The sequence below is a fragment of the Cynocephalus volans genome, chromosome 8 (assembly GCF_027409185.1).
Source record: "Cynocephalus volans isolate mCynVol1 chromosome 8, mCynVol1.pri, whole genome shotgun sequence".
Classification (NCBI taxonomy): Eukaryota; Metazoa; Chordata; class Mammalia; order Dermoptera; family Cynocephalidae; genus Cynocephalus; species Cynocephalus volans.
The window spans coordinates 16,781,628-16,798,211 of record NC_084467.1 but is presented as its reverse complement, the minus strand read 5'-3'; the positions used below and the strand labels follow the sequence as shown (position 1 = coordinate 16,798,211).

Here is a 16,584-nt window from a genome sequence, read left to right as displayed (position 1 = left end):
CGATTGAGCTAACCGGCCATCCCTATATAGAATCCGAACCCATGGCCTTGGTGTTATCAGCACCACACTCTCCCGATTGAGCCATGGGCCGGCCCCTAGGAGAAAATTTTCTTAAGAACAGGAACTAATATGGGAATGTGTGTGGTTGATGTATTGTGTAGGTAACTTTCAGCTTTGCAAAAAGACAGACCACTGTGTTCCAGGATATTCTGTAGATTCATTAAATTTGTGGAATTTTTTTCTACATAAAATTTCGTTTTTAATGGATGAGATATTTGTTTTCTTTCTTACAGCTAAAATAGTGTAGTTAAATTATGTTTAGCATTCTCCCTGAAAGAATAAAAGTGTTATAATGGCCATCTGCTGTATCTGTTACAGAGCAGAGATATCTGGGCATGTTGGCCTGTCTGTACACACTGATACTGTTACTTCATTTTCAACATTAAGAAAGTCTGAAAAGCCCTCTTGACTTGAATCTTGGTCTTCCCGAGGTAAATGTTACTTGTAGTTTCCCAACTGGTGTAAAGGGATGTCATTTGTTTTCCATGGCTTGTTGGATCTCATAAAATGATAACTTCAAAACACCTATGAAGGAACAAAACCATGCAATTTTATGCTCCCACTCCACTGACAGTGATCAGCCAGTCTTTGTTAAAGTTGTCCTGCCAAATTTGTATTTCAGTTAGTCACCATTGGAGGACCCTTTGCTTCAGTGCTAACCAATATCTATACATTTTATAGGAATGTAGATTTTCAGTTTGAGAGGATATTTTCCTACAATAAGTAATACCCTTACTGAAATCTGTGTACATGTATATATGTCTTCTGTTCCTTAGAATGGTTTTGAGTTTTGGGGTCAAATCATGTGTCTCTTGATAGGAATTTGCAGAAATGAATTTGCTACCCTCCAACCTTTTGTCAGCTCTTTGTTTTCTCATCTCCATCTCCTTATACCATCCATCTTCCAAGCTATATATCTACAACTAGATTGCTCTTTTAGGTGATACATTAAAAAATACACATATGTATATCTATGTGCATGTGGGTGTACATGTCCGTCCTGATTCAGGATGCCTGGTTCTCTTTCATCTGCTTGGCTGGCAGTACCATATTTTAGTTATTATCACTTGGCAGTATGGTTTAGTAATCAGTTGGGAATCCCATCTTTTTTTAGATCTTTTATAGTGCGTTAACACTAATTTATTCTTTCTTCTCTGGTTAACTTCATAAATTAATTTGTTAAGCTGGATATGTGTGTTCTTATTGTCCTCAGTTTCTGTTTGCAAGCTTTCCCTTTCAGCCTAAGAGTTGTTTAGAAAACTCCACATTTTGAGTGTTTTAGATTTTGGAAGGCTAACTTTTGAATGTCTAGTTTTATTCATATCCACAGCAATTTTTAAAAAGTAGATGTGGAATTTCTCTTAGTTGTGGATGACAACAGATTTCACATTTATAAATATGATAGAGAATGTTGGGGAACATTGCTTTTTATGCTTTAATTATTTTTTATATTTATAATTTTCTTCTGTCTTCCTTCTCCTTGTTTGGATGTTGTTATATTCTAGAATGTTTTAAATGTTTTTGGCTCACAAAAAATCTCAAGTGTTACCTGCCTTCTTTGGAAAAGAAAAGATAGTCCCCCCAAAATATCAAGCCTTTTCAGAATGTCACCCTCCTCACACTTTTTCTTTGTCTTACGTCACAGTACTCAGTACATAAGATAGCTTCTGCAATTGCTGTTTTAAATCCCAGTAATAAAAAATGATGCATTTCTGCTTGTCCTTAATGGAGGTGAACAAATCCCCTTTCCTCTTCTCTAAGCTAGATCAATCCAGTTCCTTTGCCTTTATTTAAAAATGTAGGTTAATAATACACTCAGTATTGGGTATCACTTAGGTAATTGAAAGCCTTCTAAAACCAGTGGGCTGGTTTTTATCAGTTAAGTTGGATTTAAAATCTGTGGATTTAAAAAACAAAATAATTCCAGGAAAAGCCTTTAGACCCATCTAAAATCAGTTATTAAAAAATCTGTCTTGCTTGATTCTCAGAGCTTTGTTTTTTTGTTCTGTTTTATACTTCTAAAATAAAGTCATATGTTGTAGATGTTTTTCCATATATTCCTAATTGTGGAATTTAGGTTCAATTCGACCTTTTCTTTCATCGTCAAGATTAAGAAAAATGTTTCATCAACTTTGGTATATTTTTGAATCTCTGTGTTCACTTACATTTTTCTTATGAATCTTAGAATCATCTATGTATCTATCTGGACTCAGGGCTAGAACTAATCCTAGCCTGGTGCAGTGCCTAGCCAGTGAACAGCACTCTGAACAAGTGTTCTGTGTTTGTGTCCCGATCATCTGCTTTGTAAATCAGTGGCGCTCTGTTGATAATGAATATGCGGCATCTGTGTCCATAATGACCCTTAAACTGCTTTGCTTATGCACTGCTGACACTCAGTGACAACTATGGAAACCAGAGCCAGGACCTCAGGGTTACCTCATCCAGATTTAATTAAATCAGAGAAAAAGATCTTTTTTGAAGAAATCCTGTTTCTTTCATTCCCTGCCCTGGTTAGCAGAAGAATCTTGACTGTTAACCTCTTGGTGAGGCATTTATAGGAGTACTGGAGAAGGACATTTGGCCCTTATCTATTATTTTTCTTAAAACTAGTACAGTATGTATTATGCGCCCACATGTATGTCTGTAATTTTTGCTGAACCTTTAGGTAAATCATGATTATCATGACATTTTGCCTCTAAATACTTAATACAGCATATCCAAGAAGGAAAGACAGTGTCTTATATAATACCAGTAACATGTTTATAAGAAAACAAAAATTCCCTAACTTCATCTAATACTCATACACAGATGTCTTAAACATTTTTCTTCTCAAACCAGCATGCAATCAGGGTGTGCATTGTTTTATATCATTTCAGACGGTTATAATCTAGAACAATTATCCTACCTCCCTGCCCACTTTCTTTCCCTCCTTGACATTGACTTGGAGACCAGTTTGATTTCTTGTAGATTGTCCCACATTCTGGATTCGGCTGATTGCCTTCTTATGTTACTCATTTTAACCTATTTACCTATTCCTGATAATTCAAATTTCTGTAAATTAGCAGTTGTGTATAAATGTTTGATTACATTCAGGGTTACCATTTTTTTGCAAGAATATTTCATAGGTGAAGCTGTATATTTTGCCATTATGACAAGAGGCACAATGTCTCATCTTGATTTTAGTTAAACTAAGTTTGATTTCTTGATTAAGGTACTGTCTTTCATTTTAAAATTCTAAGAAGTTTATATACTTAGCTTCCATGTCATTCTCAAAAAGAGGAGAAAATGTTCAAAATAACATTCAAATTCAGTTTGTTTATGAGCTAAATTTAGTAATCTCCATTTTTTTCAGTTTATTTTGTTTTCTGATTTAAGGTCAAACTTATTTTAATTTAAATTTTTCTTATAACAAACATTCAAACTGTTTACATGCAAATAGCATTTTTTTTTTCTTTTTTTCTTTTCCCCTCCAATTATATGTGAGCCTGCCAAGAAACTCTGGCAAGTTTCTACTCATTTTTTAAATTAAACTTCAAAATTGTTAAGCGGGCCGAGCCCGTGGCGCACTCGGGAGAGTGCAGCGCTGGGAGCGCAGCTACGGTCCTGCCGCGGGTTCGGATCCTATATAGGAATGACCGGTGCACTCACTGGCTGAGTGCCGGTCACGAAAAAGACCAAAAAAAAAAAAAAAATGGTTAAGCGACCTATAATAAGTAAGCTGCTTTTGCTTGCCTGAAGAACTTTATGAGCAAGGATCACACTGTGGATAATTTCGGTGCTTTGTTTCTTATCTTTATTATAGAGCAATGGAGGAACAAAGCGTCAAAAGATATCCCATCAAAATTATATAGCCTATCAAAAGCAAGTTATTCGACGGAGTATGCGACATAGAAAAGTTCGTGGTGAGAAAGCACTTCTCGTCTCTGCTAATCAAACATTAAAAGAATTGAAAATTCAGGTGAGGAAAATAATATTTGTTCAAGTCTGCTCTGGGTTTAAGAGGGCCTTCATGAGTTGCTGCTTCTATCTGTGTTTATATACGTATCTGTGCTTTCTTTCAGCTTGACCTTTTTCATATCTATCTGCTTATAGTATTAACCCATTGAGAGAGGGCTTTTTGATTTCAGTATAATGCCTGCAGGGCCCCAAATTAAAAATAATTATTTCTTTAAAAAGACAAAGTTTTCAAAATAGCCAAGAATCTTTCTGTGAAGATGTGATTTTTAGATTCTGAAACCTTGAGCAAACTCAAGTAGCTTTCCAATAATGAGAAACATTGAGAACCATTTAATTTGTCACATGTTGAGGTTGTTCCAGGATAATTGTTCTTTCACTTCATTGTGCTCTATGTTTTTCTTTGACCACTTAATAGGTATTTGAGCCTATTACTGGCATCTGCTATGAAATTTAAGGGGAGATAAAAGGGAGCCACTTGATTACTTATTCACTAGGATGAGTCAGAAATTCTTTTATCACAGTATTTTTGGTGGTAGATAAGTCTGTTTGATAGAATTTTTAAGTTGTCTTTACCTTTCTTTACACAGTGATGTTTTCCATATTATTATAAAAGTTCATTTTAGATCATGCCCTCTCCACCCAAAGCATGCATTGCTTTGTAAATCAATGCAGTGATTGTAATGCACGCATTGTGAAAAGGTTTCATGATATTATTTCTTGGTATTAATACTAAAGTTCTGTAAATGAGCATTCCAATGACATATCTCAAAACTGAGGCAAAAGGAGCTGATAAATTCAGGATGTCCATGAAAAAATCTGGCCCCTAATCTATTTCAGTCACTGATAGATATCCAAAAAGTTGACCTAATTTTCCTCTTTGTTCTACTTTTATGTGGCATAGTTTACTGCTTATACATTTTTCTTGTTGCTGATATTTATCATAGTAATTGAGGCAGAAGCACAGGCTTCCTTTGAGGGTATTACGTGTTCCAGATTGTCCTGAGAACAGTACTTCCCTTGGTTGAACCCATGGCTCTGAAAATAAATGTACTGGCATAATATCTTTGCTCTGTTATTGTACCTTTTACATCTAAGAAAGCTTGTTTCTATCACTGGCTTTCTGCCTGTCAGTGGTAAACCTCGAACATTTCAAAACCTTTAAATTACAAAAAGAGCCCCTGTGGATAAAGACATTTTTAAAAGCCTGTGCTGCTTTTATTATGGACTACTATTTTTGAAGACTAAATCAGAAGTCAGCAGAAATAACCTCTCCATCTGGCAGCATGTTACCTGCACGAATGAGCTGCTAGAAGACAGCAGCTGTTCAAATGAAACCCTCCAGTGGTTCCTTTGCAGTGTCTTTTCTCTCATCTGCCACTTTTGCTTCAAGGACCACTGTGATCCAGAGTCAAAAGAAAAGGCACTGAATGTAATTTTCCCCTCACTGCTCAGTGGCGGTAGCTTTCAAAGCTTCAGCTAGATATGACCTTTTTGCCTGGCAGCCTGGATAGCACTGGAGTTTGTGGTGGTTATGTGTGTGATCCTCAATTGTTGGTGGTAGGTGATTTTTTTTAAAGCATGAAATTAATTTTTTCATGTTTGCTGGAGCCTTTCCTTGGAGGATACTGCATTTTCAAGTTAATAGGATGAAAACCTTTGCAGAACTGTAAATGTTTGATTCTGGACACGTCTGCCATGTACAGTTGCTGGAAACTTTAAGAAGCTTGCTCTGCCTAATTAGTAATTCATCCACCTATGATGCCATAAAGTAAATGAAGTACAATTTATATCTCTCCTTTCTCAGAAGATGCTCAGTGTTTAGTTGTATTGTTTCTTTTTTCCAATGATAGGTCTTTACTGTGTGGTATTGCCTGCCTTAGAAAGGAGAACATTTTGGCACAGAGGTGAAATGGTTGGCAGCTGAGGCCAGTGCTCCTGCCTTTCCTTATTGCAGCTGCACCCACCATAGCGCACAGAACAGTGCAGCAGGGAGCTGCTCCCCTTTAGCAACAGGGTTTTCATTGTTCCTGTTATTCTCCATAGATCAGGAATGCAGCACCCACTCGTTAAACAGACCTACGCCATGTTAATTATACTCAAGCATTCTTATGGTACCATAGGCCGCCTGCCTTGATTGGCCTCTTCCCTTTGCTGAAACATTGTCTTCTCCCCACTGGCAAACATTCGCTCCTCTTTCATAGTACCTCTTCTACGAAACCTGTCTCAGCCCCTGTCAGAGAAAGGACTGTCCGTCTGTGCTTCCTTAGATCCTTCACGTACCTTCTGCCACTATCTTCCTGACTTTGTTTTGCCCTCACTCCTGTGAACTCTTCAGGGTGGGATTGTTCACTTCATATTTCCGGCACCTAGCACAGTACTTGACACATGGAAGCTTCTTCGTAAATGCTTCATTAATTGATGAATGTATTTAAATGTCCTTGTCTGTGTGCTCAAAATATAAAGTATGAGCATCAGCGTCTCAGTGATAGTCCTCGTGTCTTGAGGTGTTTGGTGTTTGTCCAGTCTCACAGGGTAGTACGAAGACATTTAGCATTTAGAGAAGTGAACAAGCATTCCTACATCAAGCAGTTGTGACATTGCCAATTTAGCATCACCTATCTCCACCTAACTCTGCTTGCATCTTTGTGGGGCCCCTTTGCTAACCTAGGGTTGGATGCCTCTGCTTGATGCTTGTGTACTGAGCTGGCTGGGTAGAACTGCCCTGTCAGTACTTCTTGCACACCAGAAATAGGCACATTGCTTTGTGAAGGTCGTCGGTGCCAGTGCACTTGGCGTCGTTAGCCACAGATCTCTGTTTAGTCTCCTGCTTACTTTTCAGGAGCTAATATCCTTTCGAGAAGTCCAGATAAGAGTCTGTCCCAACAGTTAGGGAGGAGGCCAGTGTTGTTATCTTTGTTCTTATTTATCTGTGTGCCATTATTAAAACCACTTTTTTGGTCACCATTTCCCCACCTTATAAAACTCTTGGGCCCTGTTATACACATAGTTAGTTCAGGGCTGATTTGCTAGGCTCATTTTGTCTTTCCAAATCCAAAGAGTAGCATGCAGGAAAAGGTAGAATGGTTTTCACATAACATCATGGATATTGGTGTAATATAAGATACATATAAGAGGATACATTCAACTAGTATGTAACTGAATTATATAAGGAATACTCTTGAACTTGTCCTACAAAGTAAGAATTAGAACAGTATCATTGAAGGTACCTTGTGTTTGCCTATCTGAGCCCAACTCCTACTTGCCTTCCAGAGGTAAAGACTATCAGGAAATGATAAAAAAAAATTTTTAAGAAAAGAACTTTCAGAATTTGAAAACACTTAAGTATTATGCATAGCAGTCTTTCAGAATGTATTTAATTTAAAAAATAATAATAATTTCCAACACTTGGCCAGAACTGGGGTGGGGTATGTGGTCTCTACCCTTAAGAAATTCATACTTTGGTTCCTAGAGACAAGACTCAGTCCAGTATATGACAGACTCAAGGGCTGAAATATGTAGTCCAGGCTGTTTGCTGAAGGAATGAACACAGAAGGAAGAAAAGTCCAAATAGGTTAAAGATGGTCTTAAGAAGGAATTTGGACTTGACTTGCTTATGAAAGGATGTGGGGCCTGAGAATGGTGGACTGACAATGATGACCTTGCCCAAGTCTTGTAAACAGAGATGTCAGTCCAGCCCCACCTTTTGCTCAAATGATTTCCCCACACACCCACCTTGGGGAGGTGGTAAGGTACAGAATGAAAGGATCTGTGTGTATAATTGTTTCCCACCAAGGACATTCCCAGATGTATCAGGGATTATAGCTTCAGTAGGAATCTAACAAGTGGGCTGACTGCAAACAGCAGTGTCTTTTATACTCTGAAACCTTTTGTTTGCTTGTTTTTTTTTTTTTAGATTCATGCATTATTTACTCAAATAGGGTATAGGTCTCAGTGTTTTGCTTTATACAGACTTTGTTTCTTTTATATTGGCACAGATCATGCATGCATTTTCAGTTGCTCCTTTTGACCAGAATCTGTCAATTGATGGAAAAATTTTAAGTGATGACTGTGCTACCCTTGGCACCCTTGGCGTCATTCCCGAATCTGTCATTTTATTAAAGGTAAGTGACAGTTCCTTCACTGAGGGACTCTGGATTTTAAATGACACACACCTGTGTGTAAACTGTGTGACATGGTTGTTAAGGATGCCTCACGTCCTCAGCAGAGTATGGTGACAAGAGACCACTTCGAGTTTTTGCTGGCCCCTGGATTAAGCTGAGCCACCAGAGATGTAGAAAAGGTCAGGGCACCCCTGGGTCTCTGTGTGTCACAGTGGTCTGCAGTAGTGCCACAACATCCTCAAACTGTGCCCTGAGAAGGGGAAGGCGAAGGCTTCCTATCAGCCCTTCCTGGATCACCAGCTCAGTATTCCATGCCCTTATGGGATTAGGTTACATCATCATCATTCCCATTCCCTGTTAAGGCAGGGTGACTGTGAAACTCCCCTCACCAGCTGTTAAGCCCCATGCCTGATTTCTCCTGTTTGATTTTCTATGACAAGGGACCCTAGGCTTCTCCAGATACAGATCTATTTTTCATTCCCTTCAGACTGGGAAGAAAGAAGTGATGTTGGGTTGTGCCCCTCTGAGCACTGAGGAGGGACTGTCAGACCTAGGAGCAACCACGTTGGGTGTTCTGCTGGACCAGCTGGGTAACCCAGTCTGAGGTCACAGAGTCTCTGTGGTGTCCCTCTCACCCCTATATACACACTTTCTTTTCTTTGGGGACTAGCTAGAGATTCTGTTCTTAAAATCACATTAATAATATTGATGTCTGCAACTTACTTTGTTGTTGTTTTGTTTTGTTGGTGCTGGCCAGTATGGGATCCGAACTCTTGACGTTGCTGTTATCAGCACCGTGCTCTACCAAATGAGCCAACCATACAGCCCTGCTTTACTTTGAAATGCTGTCCCCCCAGCCCCCCCCTAAAAAAATGGGTAGTAGATAGGTGATCAACATGAATAGTAACTCTAACTTACTTTACACTTTAAAATCTAGATCTATTATTTTTAACAAAATAATGGAAACCTCTACTGTCTTCACTGAGATTTTCATAATTTTTGTTAAAAAATAATAGGTCTAGATTCAGCCTCCTCCCTTTTTCCTACCTTCTGGATCAGCAGAATTACTTAATCATGCTTCTATGAAAGCATCCCCTCTTTTCCTCTTGGTTCAGAAATACCAGCCAGTCAAGCTAGGAAACAAGCGTAAGACATGAGTCTCTGTCATAATAGTCAGGGGACTCAGGTGGCTTAATGGGATTCTTGACCAGAGTATGGAAATCAGCTTTGGATTTAGTGGATGTGGAAGATTTAGAAAGTACGGCTTCTTTCAAAGAAAAAATCATTGAGCCAGCCTCATGAGCCTAATCCTTCCCTTCCTAGGGCCCAATTTAGTCACTTCCCTTTGCCTCTTGTTTCTTGGTGGCTAGAAGGATCCCCACTGTGCCAAACACTACTGCGTCATGTAGTAGAATAATTTTTCAGGTTTTCCAGCTGTGTAATATATGCTTTTTATGCCCAGATCCCCAGTTCCGGTGTGATAAAGTCAGGCCTTGGAATGATGAAGCAGATCTATGTCCACCTCACACATGTACACACACCCATCATCCTGCCACCTCCCCTCCCTCTGTTTACTTTTTGCTTTTCCTGGAGCTATAGGTTCTCTGAAATGATTTGAAGACCTGTTGAGTTGCTGAATCTTAATGAACCTGTCTGACATCCTAGAAGCAGCCTGCGTTATCAAAGGGTTTCTTCTTCAGCTGGGCAGCCAGAGTCTATATTGGTCACTGGCCTCTTTGCCCTTGCAGCTGATCTCACCATAAGCTTGGATTCAGTGTGGTCTTCTGCCCTAAAAAGGAAGTGGTGATTTTGTTCTTGATGGAGAAGCAGGAGAAAAGTTTAATTTGAACCTAATTGATATTTTGAGAGGACCAGTCTAACTTTTATTTCTACCTAACACTCATTGCCACCCCTAGCATCTTAACTCACATTGATTAAATCAGTTTTGGTAGCCTCAGATTATCTAAAGGTGTGCTTAGGAGCAGGAAAACGGTGTCCCCCCACCATATGCCATTTTTGAGGTGATAAGTCTAGACCCATAGTTGGCAGGTATCTATTGTTAAACCTGGCCATCGCTGGCTGTGGCTCGAAGTGAGCTCTTTGCTGGACTGTGTTCACATTTGTGTTTTGTGTCAATATCAGTATTTGAATCATGGGCCAGACTTCAGCATGATGAGTAGCTGGCATGCTCTTCCTCCTGCTTCCATTTCTCTATGGTTTTAAATTGTCTTCATTTGTTTTCTAGGCTGATGAACCAATTGCAGATTATGCTGCAATGGATGATGTCATGCAAGGTAAAGACAAATTTGTTATAGGAATCTGTCGATTAATTATTAGATGTGGGATTATAGATATTGAAAGATTAGTGTGCAGTGTTTTTACTTTTAACCTTGAAAAAAACTTGTACATGTTATTCAGGTAGAATCTTACATTCTTTTAAAGATCATAACAAGAGGGAAGGATATCTATAAAAATTTGGAAAATGGAAAGCCAGAGACAAGAATAATAGTTTTAGCTAACTTGAGGAAACTGAGATAAATGTGCAAGCCTACAGATGGAAGAGGTTGATAAGAAGCAATGCTAATTCCAGCCACAGCACCCCAGTCAGGCACACAGGAATTGGAGACCCCAGGTACCTTTGAGAGTGGGAGTGAGGTGCCAGCCTAGAGACAGGAAGCTTAGTTGGAAAAAGCAGTTAGACAGCTCCCTGCCTGCAGAACCTTGCCACTCCCTCCCTTCACATTCATGTCACCGCCCCTGCCCTGTCTGCACCTCACTTGGGTGATGAGTCTGAGTTTCATCCCCTTGAAGAAATGAAACTAGAAAGGTGGGACTGAGACCCATTACATAGCAAACAGGAGACCACCCTCGAGCCCTTTGGTCAAATGCTGGCAGTCCATCTCTTACCTCCCACATACGATGAAGGAGGATTCTTCTCCGGAGAAACTGGCCAATTCAAGAAAATAAGCTACAGATATTTTTAAAAAGCTGGTTCATCTCTCAGGTACCCTTTAGTGAAGCCCACTTGTGCCCACTGAACAGAGATTTCAGACATCTTTTTAGTATCTCACCCTTAAATAGGTAGAAACGGGCAGCCAAAGATCACCAAACAGTTGATCAATCAACAAATTGAAAAAAAGAAACACAGAGGAAATAGTGTAGGAAGCAGAAGACAGCTTAAAAATTACCTGTAAATAATATAGAGAAAAAGAGCAGACAATAGCCAGGGCTTATATTATAGGAACATTTGGAGAACAAAAAAGAATTCATGGAAATAAAATTGTTACAGCAAGGGTCTGATACAGTATGTGAAAAACTAGGGATAAGAAGATCCTAAAAGCTTCTAGAAATAGGGAGGGGAAACCAGTCACATTCACAGTATGAGGAGTCAGGAAAACGAGATAATGGAGCAGTGCCCCCAAGATTCTTAGGGAAAGTGAGCTCCAGTCTAGAATTATGTGACTGGACAGACTTTATTCTGCCCTCACATCTGATGCTTTTTGAACACATGTAAGGCCTCAAAAAATTTCTCATGCACCACCTGCCAGGATACTGTGTGAGATGTGCTGTTCTTAAACACGAGAGTAAATCCAGAAGGAAGCTGACAGTGGGACCAGTAAACAGGTGATCCAGCATAGGTCAAGATGCCCTGGAAGATGGGGAAGGGAAGTTCCAGAACAGACAGTTCTGCAGCAGGGAGCGAGGGCACCCGGTTCAGAGTGGAGTGGCGAGATGCAGGCTTTGGGAAATGGTGTCCACAAGGAAAAGTGGACGTGATGATGACTGCCTTGAAGAGGTTCACAGGTCTTTAAGAATTTACACTTGAACTGGAGATAGGCACAGAGAAAATGAAACACATCAGTAATGCAGCAGTTACCAATCCTTGAAAGACAGTTATACCACACAAGAAATATAACTGGGTGCACCAAGCAGTTCAACTGTGAGCAGTATTAGTAGCGACAGAAGTAACGTCACCGCCGGAGACTGGCTTAACAACAACAAATACCACTATGTGGGGAGGGTGGGTTAGGAGGCAGGTGGTTTGTAAGAGGTGGCAGAAGAGCTAAATTTGTATCTTGCATTGAGGAAGTTATTAGATATCATCTAAAATTATGAGATAACATAAGCATGTTTTTTAGATAAAGAGGTTAAATAGCTTAAGAAACTGCTGTAAGAGTCAAAAATGGTTCCTTCTAGAATATGGGAATGAGAAGAGGAGGAGGAGACAGAGCTTTGGAAGAGTCATCCACATCGTTTTCTCAGGCCACTCCTCGAGTCGTGCAGAATGTTGGCCCTAGTTACAAACCTTGTCCTACCAGTATTTGACTTTGTAAATGATGCATGTATATTACTCTGATTAAATATAAAAACAAAGATGATTATCCTCAGATTGATACAAGTGTACTTCAAAAAGTTTGCGGAAAAATGGAATTAAAAGATAAACGAATCTTTCCATGAACTTTTTTTCATCTATAACTTTGAAAGTAATAATTTTAGGTGACATAATTAAAAGTTATTTTAAACTTTTCATCTTTAGGCATAGAAGTGATCTTATTACTGTCTGTCACAACAATCTTTTCAATTTGGGATTTTTTTTTCCCCCCAGTTTGTATGCCAGAAGAAGGGTTTAAAGGTAAGTTACATTTGTCATGTTTTGTTCATGAATGTCAGAGTCATACTGTAATTTTCTATTAAAGTAAAGGCTATAATTTGATTTTAAAATTTAATTCAATCTGAGTCTCATGACTGAAATTAATTTTAGTTAAATGCATTTTTTATTCCAGCTTCTTCATTATCTTTTTCAGCACTCAGGCCTCAGATGGGGCCTGTGTATTAGAACTCTCTTCTGCCAGATTTCCATTCGGCTTTCTCTTTCTCATTTCATGGGAGGTTGGGAAATTAGCTAGTGGCATTTCAAGATTTATATTTAACCTTTTCCCAGTTCCTCTATCAGTCTCATCTTAGAGCAAAACAGGTGTGTGTGTGTGTACCTGATAAGAAATAGTGGTAGAAGAATTTGCTGAATTATATCAGGTCCAGTGAAAAGGTTTAATTAATCTATTCAGAATGAAGGCGTTTGTTGGGTTATTACTTCAAGTAGGCACAACAGTGCCTTGTAACTGCATCATGGCCACTATAGTTGAGCACAATAATATTCATTAATCCATCAAATACAGAACTTTGACATTTATGGATTTTAACTGTTGACGTGTTGATTCTCTGTGGACCACTCCAGAGGTCCATGAAAGGTTGGGCTTTTGCCAAGGAATGAGTTTGAATCAAATACCAGGGGTTCTTTGCTAAAGCAAATGAGTGACAAAGCTACAGGCCTAAATAAAATCTTCCTCTCAATGCGGCTTTGTTGTCTATATGCTGCCACTACAAAGGAACTCCTGATGTGGTAACACAAAACAAAGCAAAACAATTCTTTAGGAAAAATAGTCATCTAATGAAAGCATCAATAAAACCTGATTAACTTGTGTGAAGATACGCATAGGAAATAAACACATGGCTTTCAACAGGAATGTGACTTAGCTGAAAGCCTGGAGTCTGCCGATGGTTTTCCTTATCCTTCAACGCCAAGGGGCTGCTGTGTTCATTTATTAAATTGGATATTCCCTGTTGATGATGCATTCTTGGCAAATGGAATACATGAACTCTTGATCTTTAGTTCACAACTGTACCTCCACGTGTGTTTCTTTTCTCAGGTACTGGTCTCCTTGGACATTAATCTTTGAACACTTGCTGACTGCTAAGAAATGACCAGAGGGGAAGAGGAGTTTGACATGTTAGGGCATTAAAGAAAAGGTGGATTAAGAATTAAACCATTATGTGGCTCTTCCAAAAGGCAAAAATCCATTCGAAAGAGACTGTCCCAAAATGCCTTATGTCAAATAAAGCAGATTGCACTGAAGGACACCAGACTTGAAGGAAATGTTTCAAATTTTATATTTAAGGGGGGTGGTGGGAGGGAAGGGGCAGGTAAAGACTGAACAAGTTTAGTAGCAGTAACAGTAAATCATGTTTACATATGAGATTTATAGTCATGGGAGGTAATAAAGTTCTGTTATATTTCCTTGCTCGAGTTTCATACCAGATGCATTGGTCCATAAAGGATTTGTATCACAGTAGATGGGACAACATTCTGCTCTGAACTAAAAGTAATTCTTTAGAGACATAACCTGATTACCAATACCTGTCTTTGATTCATATTCTACTTTCAATAAAGCATGAAAGTGAAGAAAGAACTTGCCGTAATTGTGGGAAAGTGTCTTCAGATTTTAGACTCCTCTCCGTGTCAGCTGCAGCGCACCGCCTTACACGCTGCCCGGCATCTGTCTCATTGTTGTGTAAAGGAAGGGGCACCTGCATGTCTTTTGCAATGAGCAAGGGATTATGTCTCATTTGGGGCTTCAAAGGCTTTTTGCTTTGATGCATTTCAGAAAAGATGGAGAATATTAATATGTGTGATAGCATCTTCCTCTGGTTTTGCTATTGTTCAAAAGTGGGAAATCAGAATCTGAACATCTTATCAGAAGAGTAAATTTGACTGAAGTACATTTGGATAACTCAAGGTTTTTATAAAATTTGTCCTTCCCATCCTCCAAGCCCCCTGTTTCTTGGATCTCACTTCTCTTTTTAAAAGTGTTCTGAAATGCCTTGAAAGAATCTTTTAGATCACTTTGTTTAAAAAAGAAAAGCATGTACGGACGGAGTGTGCTATTTTATCCAACTCAGAGTTATTGTTATTAGCAACAAATAACCAAAGCAATATTCTTAAGAATATTGAAGGATTTTTAATGGAACCTAAGACTGGAGTTGGTTTTTTTAAAGAAATTATGTTTTCTCTATTGAGTATGTATGTATATGTTTGTGGCTGAGCTACTGACTTAGGCATCTTGTTAACATGTTTTTTTGGCCTTGAGTTTATGCTGGGCTTTTTTTTTCTTTTCTTTTCTTTCTTTTAATGGAAATTTGAACGCAAATAATCAAATAATGGTTCAGGGAGGCAGATTTCAATTTGAAGACCAGCAACCTTGGCAGCATCCCTTTTGAATAGCTTTTTATCAGAATAATACTGTTTGATAAAATGCTAACTTGGTGTTTGCGATTCCCCTCTGTGTGTAATGTGTTCGGTCTGTGCCCTGGAGGAGGCAGAGGGGGTTAATGAGCCTGTTGTGTGGGAGGGGGAGAGCTGTATGCAACACTCTCCGAAACCATTATAGGAGCTAGGAGCGGCAACAGAGGGACCAGCAGTTCCAGCCTTGCACAGGGGAAGGGGAAGGGAAGTTGAGCTCATGGATAGCTAATCCTGATTTTTAGATCTTCCTTTTATTTTGCTGTAAAGAAATGAACCTGGAGCCTAAAAATAGGAACACAAAGCATCTTATTCTTTCCCAAGGTAAAGACTTGTGTAAAAGTTCACATAGTGCTTCATGGAGTAGCTTCCTTTTCCTTACAGAGGAGCTTGTTGGCCAGGGGAGGTTCTTTCCAGTGATTGACACAAACATGTCAGTAGCCTCCAGAAATCTGGTCTATTTTTCCCAATTTGCTGTTGATAACAGTTTTTAAATTTGTTACTTGGGTTTTGTTTCCTTTTGCAATGGTACAAAATAACAACCTTTTGTAAGTCTTTCCTGCCGATTCCCAGTCTCAGTACTGGCTCCTTTATTAACTCTGTCAAAGGGTGGAGGTGGATGGGCCCAGAGTGAGCAGGTGATGCTCCGGCAGTCTTTCCTCAAGGTCTCAGTAGTCGACTTCCTCCTGCCCCAACAACTTACCGTGTTCTACCAGCACTGCTCAGAGTGGCATTTAGAACCCAGCAGCACCAACAACACTGCGAAACTCTATTACAAATGCAGGAGCTCAGGACCCAGACCCACTGAATGGGAATCTGCACCCACAGGGCAACTCCTATGCTTTTAGAAGTTTGAGAAACCTGGTGGGTAGGTCTCTTTCCCACCCACAGTAAGCAGAGTTACCAAGAAATGTAAATGTGTGCTGTGTTTAATAGCTTTTTGCATTACCACCCATACCACGTTGTACAGAGAAAACAGGTACAAGGTTTAACCTGAAGCCCAATTCTTGTTTTGTCTGTATTTACAAATAGATGGAGTCCAGTTGTCTTCTTCCGGGCTGTGACCACATTAAAATGCGAAAACTCTATTGCAGTTCCAATGCCGTGCATGTGTACTTTTTTATGTTAGGTCAGTCTGCCATAGAAGGAAGGTATTATGAAGCTTGAGGTTTTCCCTCTATATGTTCCTGACCTTTCTTTAATCCCAAATTAATGTGTAAAATGTAATATGTTGGTACAAATTGTTGCCATTATCTGAAATATAGGTTTCCATTTGGATGTCTTTATTCCCTGGGGGGATAAATACCTTTGTGTTTTTATGGACTTTATTGTTTAGAATTACTGTTAACCTTTCTGCCAAATTAAAAA

At 39.2% G+C, this 16,584-nt stretch overlaps 1 protein-coding gene across 4 annotated transcripts in view; it reads left to right on the top strand.

Annotated features, from left to right (window-relative positions):
* The window catches only part of USP48 (ubiquitin specific peptidase 48), an 86,546-nt gene extending 72,077 nt beyond the window's left edge, over positions 1–14,469 (top strand). For 2 of the 4 annotated variants that reach the window (XM_063104562.1, XM_063104561.1), the window contains exons 23-27: positions 3,863–4,018; positions 8,013–8,138; positions 10,384–10,432; positions 12,745–12,771; positions 13,847–14,469. In XM_063104562.1, the coding sequence (XP_062960632.1) occupies positions 3,863–4,018; positions 8,013–8,138; positions 10,384–10,432; positions 12,745–12,771; positions 13,847–13,869 (381 nt within the window). In that variant the 3' untranslated portion in view covers positions 13,870–14,469. Of the gene's footprint in view, positions 1–3,862; positions 4,019–8,012; positions 8,139–10,383; positions 10,433–12,335; positions 12,514–12,744; positions 12,772–13,846 lie in introns of those variants that run through there. The other 2 variants (XM_063104560.1, XM_063104559.1) reach the window with 1 other exon arrangement.
* Positions 14,470–16,584: the final 2,115 nt, after the last annotated feature.